This window comes from Macaca nemestrina, chromosome 9 (assembly GCF_043159975.1).
Source record: "Macaca nemestrina isolate mMacNem1 chromosome 9, mMacNem.hap1, whole genome shotgun sequence".
In the NCBI taxonomy this organism is placed as follows: domain Eukaryota; kingdom Metazoa; phylum Chordata; class Mammalia; order Primates; family Cercopithecidae; genus Macaca; species Macaca nemestrina.
In genome coordinates this window covers 138543480-138563833 of record NC_092133.1, presented here as the reverse complement: position 1 = coordinate 138563833, position 20354 = coordinate 138543480, and the positions used below count along the sequence as shown (strand labels likewise).

General features: G+C 41.4%; 1 protein-coding gene across 1 annotated transcript; it reads right to left on the bottom strand.

The window, feature by feature from the left end:
* Positions 1–2855: 2855 nt before the first annotated feature.
* LOC105494391 (aldo-keto reductase family 1 member C15-like) lies at positions 2856–19917 on the bottom strand. Its single transcript, XM_071068744.1, has 9 exons — positions 19831–19917; positions 17258–17425; positions 16218–16334; positions 15101–15178; positions 14168–14290; positions 8878–8987; positions 7934–8099; positions 5956–6038; positions 2856–2943 (listed from the first exon to the last, which is right to left on the bottom strand). Exons 1-9 carry the CDS (start codon positions 19915–19917, stop codon positions 2856–2858), a joined length of 1020 nt encoding a protein of 339 aa, XP_070924845.1.
* Positions 19918–20354: the final 437 nt, after the last annotated feature.

The window sequence follows — 20354 nt, the reverse complement described above, 5'->3', positions numbered from 1 at the left end:
GGGAGCTGCCCCCAGGTGTCCCTGGTGTATCACAGGCATTTGGATTAGGATGTACAGCGGGTAGTGCATGAAGATTGTTGCCCAGAGGAATGAATGTCCATTCCCAAGAACCCAAGGAGGGGTTCTTACCGGGGCAGCTCCCCTGAGGAGCTTCCAAGAATGCAAATGCCTGGGCCTAACCCTGGGAGATGCTGAATCAGGAAGCCAGAGGTAGGGTCTTTATTTTTAAACAAAATCAATAAAAACTGAAGGAAACCAAAGTATTTCAATCTAATATGGGTCTTTCTTTGACATATTTTGAGGTGGCCTTTCAAAGGGACTGCCAACAGAAACAGCTCTGCAAAGCTGGCTTGGGCAGGGGAGAGTTGCATCTGGATAGAATCTGCCTCGATGCAGCCTGGCTTCCTCGGAGCCCCTCCCTTAGACCTAGGGATGATTAACTGAGAGTCTGATACTTTTATAGACCTGAAACCTTCACCTCTTCTCTCTGAGCGCTGCTCCCTGTGAGGTTTCAGCTACACAACAAGACCACCTTTGCTAGCCAGACTTCCTTTTCTCTTCCTCTCATAACTTATTTCCCCACCAGAGCCTGTTTTGTCCCATGCTCCCAACTCCCATTCTTTTGGTAACCTTAAGATACTACATACACTTCTGAACCCAATTGAGGGAGGGGTTGGGGTAATCACCCTGATTCTGTCCTTTGCACACTAATACCTTTGTACGCCTGTTCTCTTATTAATCTGCCTTTTGCCAGTTAATTTTCCAGTAAGCCTTTTTCAGAGGCAAAGAGGATGGTTTCCCTTGGTCCCTACAAAACCAACAAACACAAAAACGTGTGCCATTTTGACCTGTTGTCAGGGTTTCAACCTTGCATTAGAGTTTTGGTGAACCCATTTTTTCTTTTCTAGGATTCCTAGACCCTGTACTTGTGCTAACTTCAAGTTCCTTCGGTGGATTTTAGTTCATCTCAGCTGTGCTGAAGGAGAAACAAGGCCACGCAGTCTTGTCACCTCTGCTCCAGATGTGGACAGCGTGGAGATCATCAGGTCAATGCAAGATGAGGACTTGGGCCAGGAAGCACAGAGAATGCTGGGCCGCTGTCCTTTTCTTCACGGGAGGGTGTTTAGAGAGCATTCTCTGGTGACAAGGACTCTCTTCTTGCCCCAACCCTAGTCAGGCTCCCCTGAGCTCCTTTTTCAGTGAGGCCCCATTTTGGGGTGTGTCCCAAGACCCCAGTTTTAGCAAGAATCCTGTTACCTCAGTTTAGCCAGAATGCCCCACCCTTGATGTCTGTCACCCTCAGCCTCAATATCTGGCCAGGTTCCTTGTCCCTCACCATCCCCAAGGAATTTCTGGCCACCCTGAGCTGCCTTCAGCAGGAATCCTTTTAGGTTGGTTGAGTCAGAATGCCCCTTACCCTGGGCACTTCCTCCTAGTGATCCTCCATCCCCCGCCCCAACCCTGCTTCTTGGCTTTCCTTTAGCTGCACACTCCTGTTTTAAACAGTCATGCCCAGAATTATGTGGCTGGCTACATGGTGCAAACAAACACAAATCTAGTTTGTGAAGTCGTATGGCTTGCTGTTCATAAGAGTCATCTCTACATATTTGTGAGAATCACATTGCAGTGGTCCCTGTTTCAGCACCTGAGATTATTCAAATCAAGTAAACTCTTTACCTGAACTTCAAATGTTCATAAAAGCCTCTAGCCATTTCCCTGCTGCAACATGATAATTTTTTTTTTCACTGAAGAAAATCTGTGATTTTTCTTACTCTGAACATGAGGCATGTGAAGAGAAACACTTACGGAAATGTTTGGCCATAAGATTAATTTGCATCATTTTTTTCCCCAAGAAGAATTTTGTTGGACTGAGCTATGCAGAGCAAAGGGCTGTTCACTTGCCCAGTGGGTCCCCGAGTCCCCCAGCGAGTCTTGAGTAGCTGTTTCTCATGGAGAGGAGAGGGTTGGTAGATTCCTGGTCACAGAATTTTATCTTGGCTGTCAGTGGAGAAGACCAAGAAGCAGAGAAGGAAGAAAAATGTGTCTGCCAAGAAAAGAATGGGTCAAACCAAAACTGGGCTTGATTTTCTTGTGTTGCTTGTTACAACGTTGTTCTAGTGGGAAACGTAATATCTGAGTTCTGAATTTCCCAATTCTCCTTGACTGTCTACATAACCCTTCATTCTTAAGAGACTGGCATCTAATCACTTTGTCCTGTTTTGAAAATGCAGTGTTTATTTTCTGGATGGATTTCTGAAGACAAAGGGAGAACATTAAAGTTTCATTTTTTGTATGTCTATCTGGGCTATCAATTTGATTTTTTTGAACATGCCCCAGGATAAAATCACAGATGTCTTTAACTGGCATCACAACTCACCACAGTTTTAAATACCAAGTAGGTCAACAGTAAAGTATACTGCTTGTTTGTGAGTCGATTTTTCCTCTAGTCCAGTAATTTTCTTCAATATATTTTCTAATTAGCTTAAGGATTGCAGTTTCAGATATACAAGTTATATAAACATATATATAAACATATATAAAAAATATATATATATCATATATATATATATATGAGATACATATCAAGCAGCCCAGAAAGGTTAAGACCATAAGTGGTTTAACTGCTGTTACCTTTGCTTTGTAGTTAGTGTTGGAAGTTGAAAATATTTCCCACCTGTGCTAGTGACAATTTGCCTCAAGGTTAAACAGGTGAAGAGGAGCTTCCAGAGGCTAGCTTTTGGTAAACGACAGGACAGGCCCATCTGCTGTCAGGAGCAGACATTTCTCCCTTGTCCCACCCTCATTTACAAACTCATGCCCACCACAGTGGATAATCCAAAAGTGATTCAATAGCGTTAAATCCAACCGCCCTCTCTGGACAATACCGCTGATTCACAGTGACCAAGGGGCTTTGACGACATGCTAGAACTGTCAATCACCAACCTGGATCAGGGAACGTGCTCTGAGTTGCACAGGTTTTAGTACCAGCTGGTTGAAAGGAGGCTCCTAAAATGGGGCTATTAATTTTCCAGTCATTCCATGTACTGAAGTTCTCCCCAGGGTTCTGAAGTTCTCCAAGGAAAACACCAGGAAGCAAGTATGCCAACAGCACTGCCGTTCGGGGAATATTGTGTGACAAGGACTTTCCTGGCCTCCCGAGCAGCAGGTTTTTCCCACTGCATTTCAGTCATTTCTGGAGAGCTGAGGGAGGGTAAACTTCATGAACTTGACCTAGAGAAATGGCAGTGGCTCCTCTGAGGTATAGGCAAGGACAATGCCTCAATGTGAAGGTCGCAGAGGTTTTTCTCTGACCTCCTCCTGCTGTTCTGTCTCCCGTTCCCCTGAGGTGCCACCGAAACTAGACTCCCTCTTCCTTGAAGTGGGTCGTAGAAGGCAGAGCCCCTTTCCCAAAGCCAGCCATGAAACATAAAAATATTACTCTAACTTTGGGAGGCCAAGGCAGGTAGATCACCTGAGGTCAAGAATTTGAGACCCACTTTGACCAACAAGGTGAAACACTCTCTCTACTACAAATACAAAATTAACCGGGCATGGTGGTGCATGCCTGTAATTCCAGCTACTTCGGAGGCTGAGGCAGGAGAATTGCTTAAACCCAGGAGGCGGAGGTTGCAGTGAGTCAAGATTGCACCGTGGCGCTCCAGCCTGGGCAACAAGAGCGAGACTCCATCTCAAAAAAAATATTACTCTAACTTTCCCTCTGCTTTTCTGTGTAAATGCTGTCTATTAAATAATTATTTGCCCACCTTCTTTGACTGTAGGTCATAAGAGCCCCATTCCACAGAGGGCCCTGCCCCACAGCAGCAAGGAGGGTGCGCTGCTCAGGGAGGCTGCGGAGAATCTAGACAGTCAGGCCTTGCTGGGGGCCCCGCTCTGTCCGTTAGCATTAGGTCAGGCCCTTCTTATCCCATCCTATTTCTACACAGCTGTCCATACTTTGTTGAACCTAAGAATAAACGTGTGTAATTTCCCCTGTATCTTTGGGTCTTCATTCTGAAGGTTTCTGTTTGTACATGTTAAATATATTTTTCCAAATAATCTGGTTTTTTTTTTTTGAGTTGAGTTTCCAGTGAAACTTCAAAGGGCCAAAGGGAAAGGATGAAAAGCAAATGACTATTTGAAAGGTAAAGAGGCTGAGACGGGTGGATCACCTGAGGTCAGGAGTTCGAGACCAGCCTGGCCAACATGGAGAAACCCATCTCTACTCAGGACCGAGGGCCATCAGAGTCAAGTCTCTTATCTTTCCTTCCTCCCTTCCGTGTACCCCCAGCTGCACACAGGTGGACACAGGCCAGGGTTTGGTAAGAGCATCTGGTTAGGGAGGGTAGCTGGGAAACAGTATGTGAGTTTGTGTGAATATGTTACGAATTGAGTTGAGAAAAATCTTTCCCTGAGCAAGTATATTTACTCGTGTGTGTGTGTGTGTGTATGTGTGTATGTATATGTATGTGTGTGTATATATATACACACATGTGTATGTGTGTGTGTGTGTGTGTGTGTGTGTGTGTGTATATATATATATGTGTATATATATATATATACACACACACACACACACACACACACACACACAATTCACTCCTGGCCTGCCCTTGCTGCAGGGACTGCCCTTCAGGATCCCTCTGCCTGATGCCCTCTCCCCTCAGCTGTCAGCAAAGCTCACTTCCTCTGCTCCTTCAGGTCTTTTCTCAATGTCTCTGTCTCACTGAGGATTCTCTGCTTCTACTGTTTGTAATTTCATTTGTGCCTGCACTCCTTCCATCCTCTACCCCTTTCCCTGCTTTTTTTCCCCTTCACAGCGCTTCTTGTCATGCAACATGGTCCTCATTCTACATACTCATTAGTGTATTGTCTGTTTCTGTCTCCTGGAATGTAAGTTATATGAGGGCTTAGATTTTTATCTGTTTGGTTTTAGTGCCTTCAATAATATTTTGCACATTATAGCTGCTCAACACATATTTATTGTTGAATGAAATATATTTCATATAATTCTGTAGCATGTTCCTCAGAGGCCATTGTAACATCTTTTCTGACACTCCTTCCACCCCATCTTCCAGGATTGCACGTGTCCTTCTGTCTCCTTGACTGTCATCCTGTATTATAATTGCCACTTGCACTCTCTCCCCTTGTGTTGGTTGTAAGCTGCTAAGGTTATAGTGATTTGTGTGCAGCCAGACAGAACTGAGCTAATGTCTCTGCTTGGATCCTCAATGCCCTGCAATGAAGGCACAACACATAGGCAGGGTGTCCCTGAAGTCTCAGTGGGGAATGAGCTCCTTCCAAGGTCATGGGATCCCTGGCAGAATCCAGCTGCTTCTGAGCTGTTGGAATGAAAGCCTCAGTTTCTCGCTGGCTGGTGGTCTGAGGCCCTGCTCAGTTCCTCTCCATGTGCACCCTTCAACAAGGTCTTTTTTTTTTTTTTTTTTTTTGAACAGAGTCTCACTCTGTTGCCCAGGCTGGAGCGCAATGGCAGATCGTGAGGTCAGAAGTTCAAGACCAGACTGACCAACATGGTGAAACCCCGTCTCCACTAAAAATATGAAAATTAGCTGGGCGTGGTGGCACACACCTATCATCCCAGCTGCTCAGGAGGCTGAGGCAGGAGAACTGCTTGAACCTGGGAGGCGGAGGTTGCAGTGAGCTGAGATTGTGTCACTGCACTCCAGCCTAAGCAATAGAGTAAGACTTTGTCTCTGAAAAAAAACAAAAAAAGTAGAAGAAGTACATTCACAATGGTGCAGACATCAGCAGTTTCACTTACAGACTCACATTCCTGTTGGGTCAGAGATTGAGCCAAATGAGGACTATAGGGAAGCTCCTGTTTCATGCCTATTCCTGCAATCTGGCCTGCCTTCCCGATTTAGGGAAGATGTGTTCCTCTGTTTGCCTGCATATTACAGAAAATAGCCTGTGAAAGAATCTGCAAGCATGACTTACAATTGTAACTTAGCATATCGAAAATTTCTGTTGAGGCCATCAATGGCTTGCATGTCCTCTGGAGTCAACTCAAAGTCAAAAACCTGAAAGGAAGAAAACACATTAACCTGTCCCCAGGACAGCAGCTTCTTCCTGGGAATACAAGGCTTTCAGAGGGCAGAGGCAAGGATGGCAATATGGGAAGTATTTCTGTCCTCATTGGCCTCTAGGTGAGACCTCTTCCCCCCGAGACCTCTTCCCCCTGAGTTCTGCTACTTTTCCATCCCACCTCCCTCCTGCTCTGCTCCACTTCTAAAAGAAAGACAACTTATCAATCTTAGACATTTCTAGAGAATTGCTTGAGACAGAAAAAATAAATTCTTTATCCTAAACAAAGGCAAATCTGGACAAAATACCTGCTTCCTTGACTTGACCACACTTGGTGAGGATTTCCCTTACTCACTTCCCCTGGAACTTGACCCAGTCTTTGACTGTGCAAGCCTTGGAACACAGGACAACCTTGCTCCAAGAATCTGTTGGCCTTAGAAAAGCATTTCCTGATCAATTGTTTCACCATATCACTGGCTCATTGCAGGCCCCCAAATACTATTTCCAGCTACTACTAAATAGTACCAAATACTACTTCCTAATAAAAAAAAAAAAAAAACTTTTTTGAATATATTTATCTTACTTAAGCCAAGAGTTGTTTTTATTTGAAAACATATAGACACATAACCCCTGATGAAGAATCCCTTAATAGCAAAGAAAAGAGATATTTGGTTTAAAAAAATTAAGTTCATTATTTCATGCAGAAGACAGAAAACTCAGAGCCCTATCTATCCATCCGTCTATGATCTACATATCTATCTAATGTCTCTCTCTCTCTCTCTCTTTCTCTCTCTCTCTCTCTACCTACCTGTATCTGCCCATTATCTACCTATCCACCCATACATTTACCCATCAGTGATTCATCTTAAAATATACTCCAGAAGTGACATGGTTGTCACAGGGATATGTATTAACATGTTACGTTAAATTGAAAAATAAAATACAGTAAGATTTTTTTTCTATATTGTAGCAAGGTTTAGATTTGCCTATTTGATTTTAGTATAACTTTAAAAATTTAGAGCTACAAAGTTGTGAAACAAATACATTAGAAAATATGCTTCAAATATCACCCTTTGTAATAACTAAACTCATGTTGATTTTTCCAGCTGCCATCTTTACATGGACAACAGCATACATAGTCTTTAAAAATTCTTTTAGAATTCAAAACAAAGTAAAGTAAAGACCACTGATTGATCTAATGGATTGGAGTGTATATGAGGAAGTCTTCAGGCAAAATCTTTACTCATTGATTTACTATTAATAATTTGATCAGTCTATGAAATTATACCTAGCTTCCCACCTGCCTGGGGCACTGCCAGGGGAAAGGTGATAAAAGATGACCTAGAAGGAGTCACTGCATTTAGGGTCTCACAGTCCAGAGAGCACACTGACATCTTAGAGAAAAACAATGTTAAGTTAAAAGGGAAAAGACTCACTAACAGAACCATGCCAGGCACTATTGTGGTGAAAAATGTGCTACGTTGTCCCAATGGTTATGTATGTATGATATGTAACAAAGCAGGTAATCCTATTTGAGTTTGATCATAAAATACAAATGGAGATTTGTCAGATAGAGATGGTGAAGGAGAGAAATGAGGGTCCTTAAAGTTATTTACCATGTAGAACTCCTGAAACTCATGAAAATGGTGGAGTTGAAATTTGCTTAGTGTCACACAACTAGCGAGTGGCAAAGTCAGTCCTAGAGGTGATAAACTTTAGAACTGTGAATCCAGTGATCTCTCTTCATACTCTTCCATCCTGACCCCCTCCCTTAGCACACAGAGGAGAGAAGCACGGGCATGAATGACATGTGGCACATTCCCCCGTGAAAGAGAGATGGCCCAGACCAGCGACCATGGCTCACTTTGGAGCAAAACCACTTGACCTGTACCTGGAAGTTCTCTCTGATTCTCTTCTCAGAGAAGCTCTTGGCCAGGACCACCACCCCCCACTGCAGCTGGTAGCGCAGGACAACCTGGCCTGGGCTTCTATTGTGTTTCTTGGCAATGGATTTCAAGGTTGGCTCCTCCAAGAGATATGGGCTATCTGGGTCCATCCTGGAGAAAAGCAACAGATATGAAGAGTATAGATGAAAAATCTAGAGTGTGCTACCCCTTTTGCCCAAAGCCCCAGACAACAAGAAGAGAAGATACAATATAGTATGTTTCGAAGTGTCTCATAAATATTCATAGAGATTCATTTGCAATTGTGGCAAACTGGAAACAACTAAACTACCCATCAATAGGTGAATGGATAAACAACTTGTGGTGTGCATGTCCATACAATGGAATATTTTACAGCAGTAAAATGGAAAGAACAGACACATGCAACTACAGGAATGAATCTCACAGGTCGAGCAAAAGAAGCTACACAAAAGAATATATATGACTTCTTTACATAAAGTACTACAGCAGACAAAAGTAATCTAAGACTGAAAACATTACGAACATAGTTGCCTAGAGGTGGGGAGGAATTGTCTCAGAAGGAACACAAATTAACATTTTTGGGAGAAAGTTTCTATATCATGACAATAATGTGGATTACAAACTACATTCATTTATCAAAATTGTACAGCTAACATATATGCATTACAGTCTATGTAAATTTCACCTTCAAATCACTTTGAAATTGGAGTGGGGTTGGGAGAAGGCAGATATACAAATGAAACAGCAGGGAAGGAATGTTGGTGACATTGAAGCTCAGTGGTGCTGCATGGGAATTCACTACACTGTTGTGTTCACTGTTATATGTTTGACTTTATCTATAATGAAATGCTAAAAGTTTCTTAATCGATAGAGTTGCTGATATAAATTAACTCTTTGATACTCTTATTACCAGTTTGGGTCTCTGTGAGATGCCAGGGCACTGTAGGCGACTAGAACAATGTCCTTGGACTTGCAGAACTCCAGGAGTTTGCTCTGGTTGAGGTAAGGGTGACATTCCACCTGTAATTTTTCAAGACCAAAAGGTGTCAGAATACATGAGCCAATAGCCACATGTAAATTTTAAAATGCTTTGAAGGAATATCTAGAACTATATTAATATATGTACTATGTATTTCAGATTGGTGATTTTCCCCATGCACCTTCTGAAATGCCTTCAAATTCCATCAGCGGTCGTACTAATACGATAACTTACGTATTCTTTTTTAATTAGTGTTTTTAAATGATTAAAATCTCTTGTCCCCAAATTATAGTCTCTACATGACATTTCTACTCAGAGAAACCAAGATTTCTTAGAAAAATGGCTAATTCCATTTCTGACTGGGGAAGCTACAAGTTCAGCCTAGAACAGCTTACATTCTAAATGGCAAAGAACATAAAAAAAAATGAGGCAAGTCAAAGGACCAAGAAGCTCATTTGAAAAGTCTCCTGCTGGTCAAAATGATGGCAAGTTGAGCATCAAAAAGAATAGTAACTACAATGGTTGGGAAAATGACATATTTGTTAAAATTCACGAGTTCAAATGACGTTAACCAAATGTGATCAAATCTTTAGCTCTAACTTTCAATTTACAGAAAGTACAAAAGGAACATGTTAAATTGTATCACATCACTGGATCAACCAGTATATCCTATACTGAGGAAAATTTTACAGGAATAAAAGCCTTAAGTTTTCATTAGTAAATTGAAGGAAAGAAAGAGGCAGAGTGAGAATGAGAGCCACGGAAGAAGAGGAGGAAGAGAAGGTAGAAGAGCAGGAGGAGAAGAAGGAGGAAGAGAATAAACAGAAGAAGACAGAGGAGGGAGAAGAGGAAGAGGAGGAGGGAAGTAAAAAAAAAAAAAAAAAGAGCAAACTTATTAATAGAGTGATTTGGTCGGCCTCAGTGGCTCAGACCTGTAATCCCAGCACATTAGGAGGCCAAAGCGGGCAGACTATGAGGTCAGGAGTTTGAGACCAGCCTGACCAACGTGATGAAACCCCATCTCTATTAAAAATACAAAAATTAGCCAGGCATAGCGGTGCATGCCTGTAATCCCAGCTACTCAGGAGGCTGAGGCAGGAGAATCGCTTGAACCTGGGAGGTGGAGGTTGCAGTGAGCTGAGATCATGCCACTGCACTCCAGCCTGAAGACAGAGTGAGACTAGGTCTCAAAAAAAAAAAAAAAAAAGAGTGATTTATGAGACATATCATCCAATTGCAATGTATGGGCCTTATTTCCACACCAATTTAAATGAATCAACTGTAAAAATATGATAAAATTATATTTCAGCACTCATGATATTTAGTAATAACAAGAAATTATTGCTACCATTTCAAGTGGTATAAGAAGATTCTGGCAATGTTTAAAGATTTAGAGATTTTTTTAAACATTTTCAGATAAAATGATATAATGTCTGCTTCAAAATAATACGGAGGTAGAATTATCTATGTAATATGTTTGGTTGTGAGATAATTATTGCTTAAGTGTGAGGATGGGTACATAAAAAGAAAATGATTATAACGTGAGGGGATATTCAAAAAATTGATTGAAAATGTGCATTATGTAGAAACTATACATGGATTTCAAAAAAAATGCACCAAAATAAACTTGTACTAACTTGTTATGACATGTCTAAACAGGATTGAGGTATTGAGAAAGATAAGACAACTCCCCTATCAGAGAAACATGAATTCTGCTAAATTGAAGAACAAAAATCAAATTTATTGTGAAACATGGGTGGAAGAATGGTGAAATTATTGACTCTTTACACAAAATTTATGGGCAAAATCCCCTAAAGAAATCAGAAGTTCACAAATGAATAATTGATTTTAAGAAGGAACAAGATGATGTTGAAGATGAAGCCCACAATGGCATACCATTCATAACAATTTTCAGGAAAAAAAATGTATCTTACTAGTGCCCTAATTAAAGACGACCAATGATTAACAGCAGAAATGATAACCAACACCACAGATATCTCAACTGGTTCAGTTTACACTATAGTGATTGAAATATTTAAGTTGAGTGAACTTTCCAATTCATAGGTGATGAAACTGTTGTGGTCAGATCAGCTACAGACAGGAGCAAAGCTTTCCAAGGAAATTTTAGGTAAGTGAGATCAAGATCCTGAAGCATCTTCAAAGAATTGTAACATGAGGTGAAACATGGCTTTGCCAGTACAATCCTGAAGAGAAAGCAAAATCAAAGCAATTGCTACCAAGATGTGGAAATGGTCCAGCCAAAGCAAAAGGAGATTGGTCAAGAAAAAAGGTTATAGCAAGTTTTTTGGGATGCTTGGGGCATTTTGCTTATTGACTCTCCAGAGGGCTAAAGAAGAATAACAACTGTTTTGAGAAAATTAGCCAGTTTTAGTATGAAAATACCCACAAAAATCTTCACCAGGGCCAGGCGCGTTGGCTCACGCCTGTAATCCCAGAACTTTGGGAAGCCAAGGTGGGCTGATCACAAGTCAGGAGATCAAGACCATCGTGGCTAACACGGTGAAACCCTGTCTCTACTAAAAATACACAAAATTAGCAGGACGTGGTGGTGGTCGCCTGTAATCCCAGCTACTTGGGAGGCTGAGGCAGGAGAATGGCTTGAACCCAGAAGTTAGAGGTTGCAGTGAGCCGAGATCGCACCACTGCACTCCAGCCTGGGTGACAGAGCGAGACTCCATCTCAAAACAAAACAAAACAAAACAAAAAAGCTTCACCAAAGATTATTTTTCACCATACCAATGCTCCTACTCATTTTTTTCATCAAGCAAGGGCAATTTTGCAAGAATTCTGACAGAAAAATCATTAGTCATCCACATTACAGTCCTGATTTGGCTCTTTCTGAGTTCTTTTTATGTCTGAATCTTTAAGAATCTTTAACAGAGACTTTTTTTTACAGTTAATAATGTAAAAAATAAAGAATACATTGACATGATTAAATTACCGGGACTCTCAGTTATTTAGAGATGAACTAAATGGCTACTATTTGCTATTAGTTCACATACTTAGTTCATATACTCATAAGCATATAGTTATGCTTTAAAAACTATACTGAATTTGGTAAAGCTTGTGTTGAAAAATAGTTGATACCTTTATTAACGTCTTTTAATTCCATTTTTCCATGAACTTTTTGAACTCATATTCTCTATATCTTTTTTAAAATTTTACAAAAATAAAAACTTTTAAAAGTAATAAAAGAAATATTTTCATGTTAGATATAGGAAAAAATACCAGATCACCTAGAATTTTACCAGAACCATGTAGCAACCTCTAATCATTTTGTATGCTTAATTTTAGTCATTTTTATTGTTCTTAAGATGTTAAATAATTTAAAATTAACATATATATTGAATAGTATAGATTAACATATTTTATAAGAATCCTGATTTTATTCATTTATTCTCCCTTCCTCCATATTCAGCTTCTGTGCCCCAGAAGAAGCCAGTTACATGTTTGTGTCATGAACTTACTTTCTCTTACATTAATTGGTTTATGAAAGGTACATTATGGTGTTCAAGCCAATGACACATGAGAAAAAAATTGGTAGAAAACTTCTGTGAAAATTATTCTTCTGTCTTTGGAAACAGCCCCAGAAAACCCTCTCTGCTGTGCTGAACATGAATGAGGAGACCTATCCCCCAACTGCCATGAGGAGCCATTCCGAAGCTAAAAAACATGGAGCACAGACAAAATATGTTCATTTCAAGAAAGCATCTTACAGCTTCTACAACAACCAAGACCCAAACTTTCTATAAGTGAATCAACTTTAAGCCTGTTTGAGTTGAGTTTTCTGTTTCTTTTGGCTTAAAAGCGTCCTGAAAAACAGAATAGCATATAATTCTCTGATATGCTTTTGATATAGTATTACAAGCTTTCCCTCTTTGCTATTAGTCTCCATAATATCCTCTCAAAGGTCTCTATGAAGCCATCAGAACTTTATTTCCTCATTTGTGGAAATTCAAAATTCTAAGCTTTGGTTTTTAGAAATTATATATATATATATATGTTAATATATATTATATTACTATATAATATAGATGGGAGTTTTTAACACATTTTGATTGTCTACAAATATCCCTAGGAATATAAAACTAAGACAGAGTATACATTTTTGAACTGCTTTTCGTATAATTATCAAAATGGTCTACACAAAGCTTTACTTAACAATGTCATAAATCATGTTTGATATTTGGCTGTATAGGATGTTTCTTTAAAAATCATGTTTTAGGCCGGGCGTGGTGGCTCAAGCCTGTAATCCCAGCACTTTGGGAGGCCGAGACGGGTGGATCACGAGGTCAGGAGATCGAGACCATCCTGGCTAACACGGTGAAACCCCGTCTCTACTAAAAAATACAAAAAACTAGTGGCGGGCGCCTGTAGTCCCAGCTACTCGGGAGGCTGAGGCAGGAGAATGGTGGGAACCCGGGAGGCGGAGCTTGCAGTGAGCTGAGATCCAGCCACTGCACTCCAGCTGGGCGACAGAGCAAGACTCCGTCTCAAAAAAAAAAAAAATCATGTTTTAATTATAATTTATATACCTCCTCTTTCTCATTCCTTTCCTCTGATCTGGCTTCAGTGCTCACCACTCTGAAGCAGGCCCTGCATGGCTTCCCATAACCTCTATGCCACTAAATCCAGCCCCCTTTATCCTTCCCTATTGGAGTATTTGCTCACAGTAGGATCCACCTATGTCTGACTCAAGCCACTTCAATGCTCTTTCTTTGGCTCCTGATACCACAGTCTCCTGGTTGTCTCCACCTGTCTGGCAGCTCCTGTTCAATCTCCTTGCCAGTGCCTCCCTGCCTCACCCTCTGCTGTGAACTTTCCTGCCTATTCCTTTTCATTCCATGAACTTTCCCTAGGAGAGCTAATCCTTGTCTGTGAGTTGTTACATCTATAAAGCAATGATTCCAAACATCTGTATCTCCACCTAGACCACCCCCTGAGCTCCAGACCAAAGCGACCACCTCCCAACTCTGCCTCCACTTGGCTGTCTCATAGGAACTTCACACCCATCCCCAAAGAACTGAAGTCAGGCTCTTCTGCTCCACTCAAACTGCTTTTTCTCTAGTATTTTCTCTTTCTGTGAAAGGAACTGCCATCTACACAGGTGATATAAAGCCAGAAACTTGGAAGCATGATTAAGTGGCAAGTGTGTGAAGAGCAGAAAGTCAGAGAAGGCCCCGGTAGGCTAAGGGCTCACCTGGTTGCAGGTGGGCTTATACTTGAGCCCTGGCTTGTTGAGGATGAGTTCCAGCAGCTTGCGATTGAAATTAGACACCCCAATGGACTTGGTTAGACCTGCGTCTTTGCACTTCTCCAGGGCCTGGGAAGGAAGGAAATGGATGGTAGACCTTTGCTGTAGTTTGTCCATTTCATTTGTCACTGATTTTTTATAAACTGAAAATCTGACTTATGATATATTACAATTATAATGAATCAAAGTTTTATCCCTTGAATAAATTAATTTTGAATGCCCTTTCTTGTTCCGTATACATATTTGTCTCCTTAATTCTATTACATGCACACTCGGGACACCAAATAAACATAAAGCTGCTTTTCCATTTCCTCTTACCTGTCCCACTTACTTCTATGGTACCTATTTTGCTGTTAGGATGCAATAGTTAACAAACTACACCACAGTCAAGGGCAAAAGAAACTCTCAGCCTTTCCTCTAGTAAAGGGTCTGTTGCTGCCTCTTTCTACAATGATAAAAACAAATGAATGGTATAGGTGTTGCAAGGGCAGGTTCACTGTCCTGCTCCTTCCACCCTCCTGCTGAGTCAGGCCGCAGCTGTTCCTCCTCTGTGATGCGTTTCTGTCCTGGGATAAAGTGCTGACTCCTTTTGTGCTTCTCTATACTGACTCCTCTTTAGGGCTCATGTCCTCAACCTGATCTCAGGGGTAAGGCTGCTTCCATGTCTATGAGGAGCCATAGAAGTTAAAATTAAACATGGACCATAGGGGTCATCTCATTCCACTCCCTCACTTCACCGATGAGAACTCGGAGGCGCAGAGAAGTTTCACGTCTGAGGCCAGAGAACTGCTGGAGCGAAAATCGCATCTCTTTTGACCCCTCCTTCTGTGATTCCAACCTCCCCACACAGTGCTGCCTGGTGTCTGCAGCAGAACATACCTCCCATGTGTCACGAAGGTCCACAGTGTCAAAAATAATGTTTCCACTGGCATCCTTAGGCAGCAATTCCTCCCCAGACTGGAAAACAGAGAAAACAGAGGATAAAGAAGAAGGTTTTGTATGAGAATTCCTTTTCTGGTGCTTAAGGAGCTTAACCACACCACTTTCAGGAGGCTGTGGTTATTAATCTGAGCATGCATGTGTGCATGTGTGTGGATGTGTGTGCTTGTGTGTCTGCACACGCAGATGTGTGTATGCATGCGTGCATGTGCGTGTGCCTGTGTGCATATGTGTGTATGCGTGAGTGCATGTGTGTAGATAAGGATAGGTGTGGATGTGCATGTGCGTGTGTGGAGCGGGTCGGTAAGAGAAGACATGGGAAAAAAGAAAGATGAGAACAATCTGAGAGACGGTAGCAAAACACTTTTTCTCCACAGTTATCTGCAGGCTCCTTCCTCCGTACACCCCCACACTTCACTAAGAATGCTGTCCCTACAGTTGAAATTTATTTCATTTCCGAAGGACAGGCTGGTGTGGAGGACAGAGCTTACCATAACTATTGATCAGTGTGTTTAGCCTCAGTTTATGCTCACCCAACTCAGATAATGAGGACATCAGATGTGCTTAGTCAATGTCCACTATGATAAGAGGTTGGATCAGTGAAGCCCAAAGGAGTCCAGTTGTGCCACATGTGCCACCCCGGGTACATCTCTCTGCTGGGGGCTGAGGGGTACATATGGGAGAAACCCTCACCATAAAGAGGTGGAGATTTCACGTTGTATCTCTATAGTCTGTAGTAACCTAATAGCTCAGAACCTACACTCAGGAACATAATCATTAAGAAATGCAGGGCAGTGCCCTCATCTTTCTAGCACAGAGGAAGTGAGATCATCGAACCTGCATCTCGCTTAACGCTGGAGGATGAGCACAGACAGAAAATTTCAATGTCACTCGGCTGTGAAGGAGACTCGTGAATGATTTAGCAATTCTATGCAATTCACTCAAACCTACCTCTCTCAGAAAGAACCCAGGAAATCAAGCTGGAATGGGACAATGGAGGTGCTAATAACGGTGATAAAACTGTCTGGGGCATAAGAAGGGAAAAACAAAAGCTGACCTTCATAGCCAATGGATTGTGGATAATGAAGAGGTCGACATAGTCCAGTTGAAGTTTCTTCAGTGACCTCTCCAGGGCTGGGCGAACTAATTCTGGCCTAAAGAAAGTTGTCCAAAGCTGCAGTGAACAAAAGAAAAAGTAGCATATGATTTCACATATGTGGGGACCAAAATTAAACATAACAGTTAGAAATTGACATGTGAGTAACAAAACACTGTGGTCTAAAACTAAAAGAGCTGGGGCTACGTTTGTGTTATTCAGGGTAAATTACATCCTTGATGAGACGCTGAGATTTACTTGAAAGACTGCAATGTAAGAAAACTGTGAATAAAACTTAGATGGAGTAGGAAAATCAACTTTAATGCATCAAGGGTTAATGGCATCATCCTCTGAGAGCAGTCAAGAAATGTCAGGACAGAGGGAATGGAATCTACTGTCCTGTATAATGAATTCCTCAAAACAATTCTGCTGAGAGATGCATCCTAACAACAGGTTGTCATCAGTGTAAGCATGCATAGGATATATCTCCAGAAACCAAAGCTTTGTTTACATTGGAAGAAAGGTTTTCCACGCTAGGAAAATGTTATAACATTCAGGAAACTCAATGCCGAGTTGAAAAAGAAAAAAATATTTCCTAGTCTGGCTCTTTTTTCTGAACAATATCCCAACCTCACTTGATACGTCCTGAGAATAATTACTGAAGAATTAATGGAGTGGCTCCAGAGTGCCTCGGGTAAACGTATAACAATGACTTAAGTATTATCAATATCATTTTATATAGGAATAATATCTACTGCTCAGAGACATTGAAGAACTGTGTCCCACGTTTCACACATTTCAGAGCAAAACTACAGCCTCTTCTATATTTTGATGATGTGCCTTCACAATATTAGGTAATAAATACATTGTTCCAATGTTTTGATAATGTGCCTTCACAATATTAGGGAAATACATTGTTCAAACTGAGACCACATTGTTTTTCTAAATAATACATCTGAACTGACGGAGGTCTCTGGCCACTGCACACACAGAACTTTCACCTTGGTAGTGTAGAAAATGTCCTCTCTCTTCACAGTGCCATCAGCAATCTTCTCTCGAATGGCCCTTCCGAGCTCCTCCTCGTTTTGGTAGAAGAACGCTGCATCAATGTGATGGAAGCCTACATCAATAGCCACTTTGGTGGCTTCACCAGCCTTGCTCTTGGGGGTCTATAAACAGGAGTAAGAGGAGTCAATGATCTGCCTGACTCAGAGAAAATCCATAGATTTCCATAGTGGCATTTTCTTTTTCTTTTTTCTTTTTTTTCTTTTTTTTTTTTTGTTTGATCTTTTACTTTGGGTTCAGGGCACATGTGCAGCTTTGTCATATGGATAAACTGTGCGTCACAGGGGTTTGGTATACAGATTATTTTGTCAGCTGGGTAATAAGCATAGTACCTGACAAATATTTTTTCTGATTCCCTCCTTCTACCCACCCTCCAACTTCAAACAGGCTCCGGTGTCTGTCATTCCCCTCCCAGTATCCCTGGGTGTTGTTCAGCTCCTACCTGTAAGTGAGAACGTGCGGTATTTGTTTTTCTGTTTCTGTGTTAGTTTGGTTAGGATAAGGGCCTCAAACTTCATCCATGTTGCTGCAAAGGACATGATCTAGTTCTTTTTTGTGGCTTCATAGTATTCCATGGTGTTTATGTACCACATTTTCTTTATCTGGTCTACCAAGGACAGGCATTTAGGTTGAGCCCATGTCTTTGCTACCCAATAGCATCTTCACTATCTGCTGGCCTCCTTCTCCCCTTTGGATCACGTGGGTTTCCATGATAGACCTGCACACTCTGAGGACAGCAACTAACCTCCTGTAAGTTTCTGCTCCCAAATAAATTAGTGGAGTGGGCTTCACCCTGGAGCATGGAAAAATCACATCTCATTCCATAGGAATCAATTGTACAAGAATAACCAACAGGAAAACTTCTGATAGTGGGAGAAATTTACTAAGTCACTCAATAGGAAGGACAGGTCAATTGATGCACACACACACACACACACACACACACACACACATACACATATATACAGCTGACCCTTGAACAACACAGGTTTAAACTGCACAGTCCCACTTATACATGATTTTTTTCAATCAAAATTACAAAGTGTGCCTGCTTCTCCTGCCTCCCTTCCCGCTCCTTCACCTCTTCTGCCTCTGCCACCCCAGAGATAGCAACCCCAACCCTTCCTCTTCCTCCTCCTCCTCAGCCTACACAGTGTGAAGATGACAAGGATTAGGACCTTTGTAACAATCTACTTCCACTTAATGAATAGCAAATATATCATCTCTTCCTTATGAGTTTCTTAATAAGAGTTTCTTTTCTCTAACTTACTTTTCTCTAGCTTACTGTATTAGAAGAATACAATATATCATACATATAACGTGCAAAATATGTTTGTGTTATTAGTAAGGGTTCCAGTCAATAGTTGGCCTGGTTTCACCCAGGACACAGATGTCACCTCACCAAGCTGGTATTGCAACGTTTGGACAATAATATGTACATGCTCTGCCTCAAATTTCAAACAGGGGATAGTTTAATGACTAAATCTGAGATTCTGCCCTAGCAAGCTTCCTAGAACAGCAGGACAAAACACAGAGAACACACATGCAGGAAAAAAACTTCTCATTCCTGCAGCGACTTAAGGTAAAAACACCAATTAGAGAATTAAGGAAGCTTCTTTTTCACTTAGTGCATTTAAAACGTCTGAATATTAAGCATATGCATGTAGTACAATTTATTACGGTAAACGAGGGGGTTATGGGGAATTTTGTTCTATTCTCTACGGCACTTTTCTGTCTTTTCTAAGAGTAATAAACATTACATAAAACATATATAAGACACACATTATGCCTAATGGATGAAATGGATAATTATGCCATTGGAAACCTACTGACCCTTTCTGGCAGCTGTTATCTAGTGATATCTCATGACAGAGTTCTACCAAGATTGAGCCCATCCACTGGTCTCTCATTTTGGGGGTAATCCCTCCAAAGCAACCCTAAAGCTGTCCTTACATTACTGTGACCAGAGTGTGACACTTCAAGTTCTCTGCCATGAACTGAGTGTGTGGCTGTATGGTGTGAACTGAGTGGATGACTGTATGATGTGAACTGAGTGGATGACTGTATGGTGTGAACTGAGTGGATGACTGTATGGTGTGTTTGGTGAGAAACACAATTCAGTCCTTACTGTGATGTTGTACCCCCTAAGTCTTCCCATCGAATTACCTAATGTTTCAAATCACAGTGTCTTCTTACATGACAAAAGGTTTGGATGGTCGAAACTCCCTGGCAAATACTTCCAGCCCCAACAACCTCACAGCAAAGCTGCCAGCAAGCATTCATGCTGGCTTCCGCTTCCCCCAGGCCCTTGGCCCTTCACATTTCTAAGCAAGAGTGGAGCCAAGAGTGTGGCCCTTCACATTTCTAAGCAAGAGTGGAGCCAAGAGTGTGGCCCTTCACATTTCTAAGCAAGAGTGGAGTTCAACCTCCGAACTCTCAGAGTCAACAGCTTATCATCCTCTTAGTGCAAAAAAATATAAGACCCCTCAGCCTCCAGAGGTCCACTTACATGATCAGGAGCATAAGTGCCAAATCCCAGCATCGGCATGAGGTGTCCATCATTCAGCCTCACAGAATGGCTTTGCTTCAGCTCCATCACCACCCACAGCCCAGCTAATCTGACTCTGCCTTTCCTTCCGTCTCCTCACTGAGAGCCTAGTAGGAGACAAGGCTGCCGCGTTCTTTATTTCCATCAAATACAAGATGGGCGGGGCGGAGATTACAGCTGCCTATAATTTCAAAATGAAGTTGAAATCAATCCATTGACTTTGTTCTGATTCTTCCGTGTCTCTACAGGCCTGTCTTACAGGAAAATCATACAGAAATATTTGCGTGCTAGAAGAGTTTGAATTTTCTCTTCAGCATTGTACACACTTGATTTCTAAGTTAAAAAATTAAACATGCTGAAAGAAACTATCAACAGAGTAAATAGACAACCTATGAAATGGGAGATTTTTGCAAACTATGCATCTGACAAAGGTCTAATATCCAGCATCTATAAGGAACTTAAACAAATTTACATGAATGAAACAA

Coding starts and splice junctions, on each gene's coding strand:
- LOC105494391 (XM_071068744.1), bottom strand. CDS start 19,917: ATGGAGCTGAAGCAAAGCCATTCTGTGAGGCTGAATGATGGACACCTC. Junction 16,335..17,257: donor ACATTTTCTACACTACCAAG/GTGAAAGTTCTG, acceptor TGTTCACTGCAG/CTTTGGACAACTTTCTTTAG. Junction 15,179..16,217: donor ACAATCCATTGGCTATGAAG/GTCAGCTTTTGT, acceptor TCTGTTTTCCAG/TCTGGGGAGGAATTGCTGCC.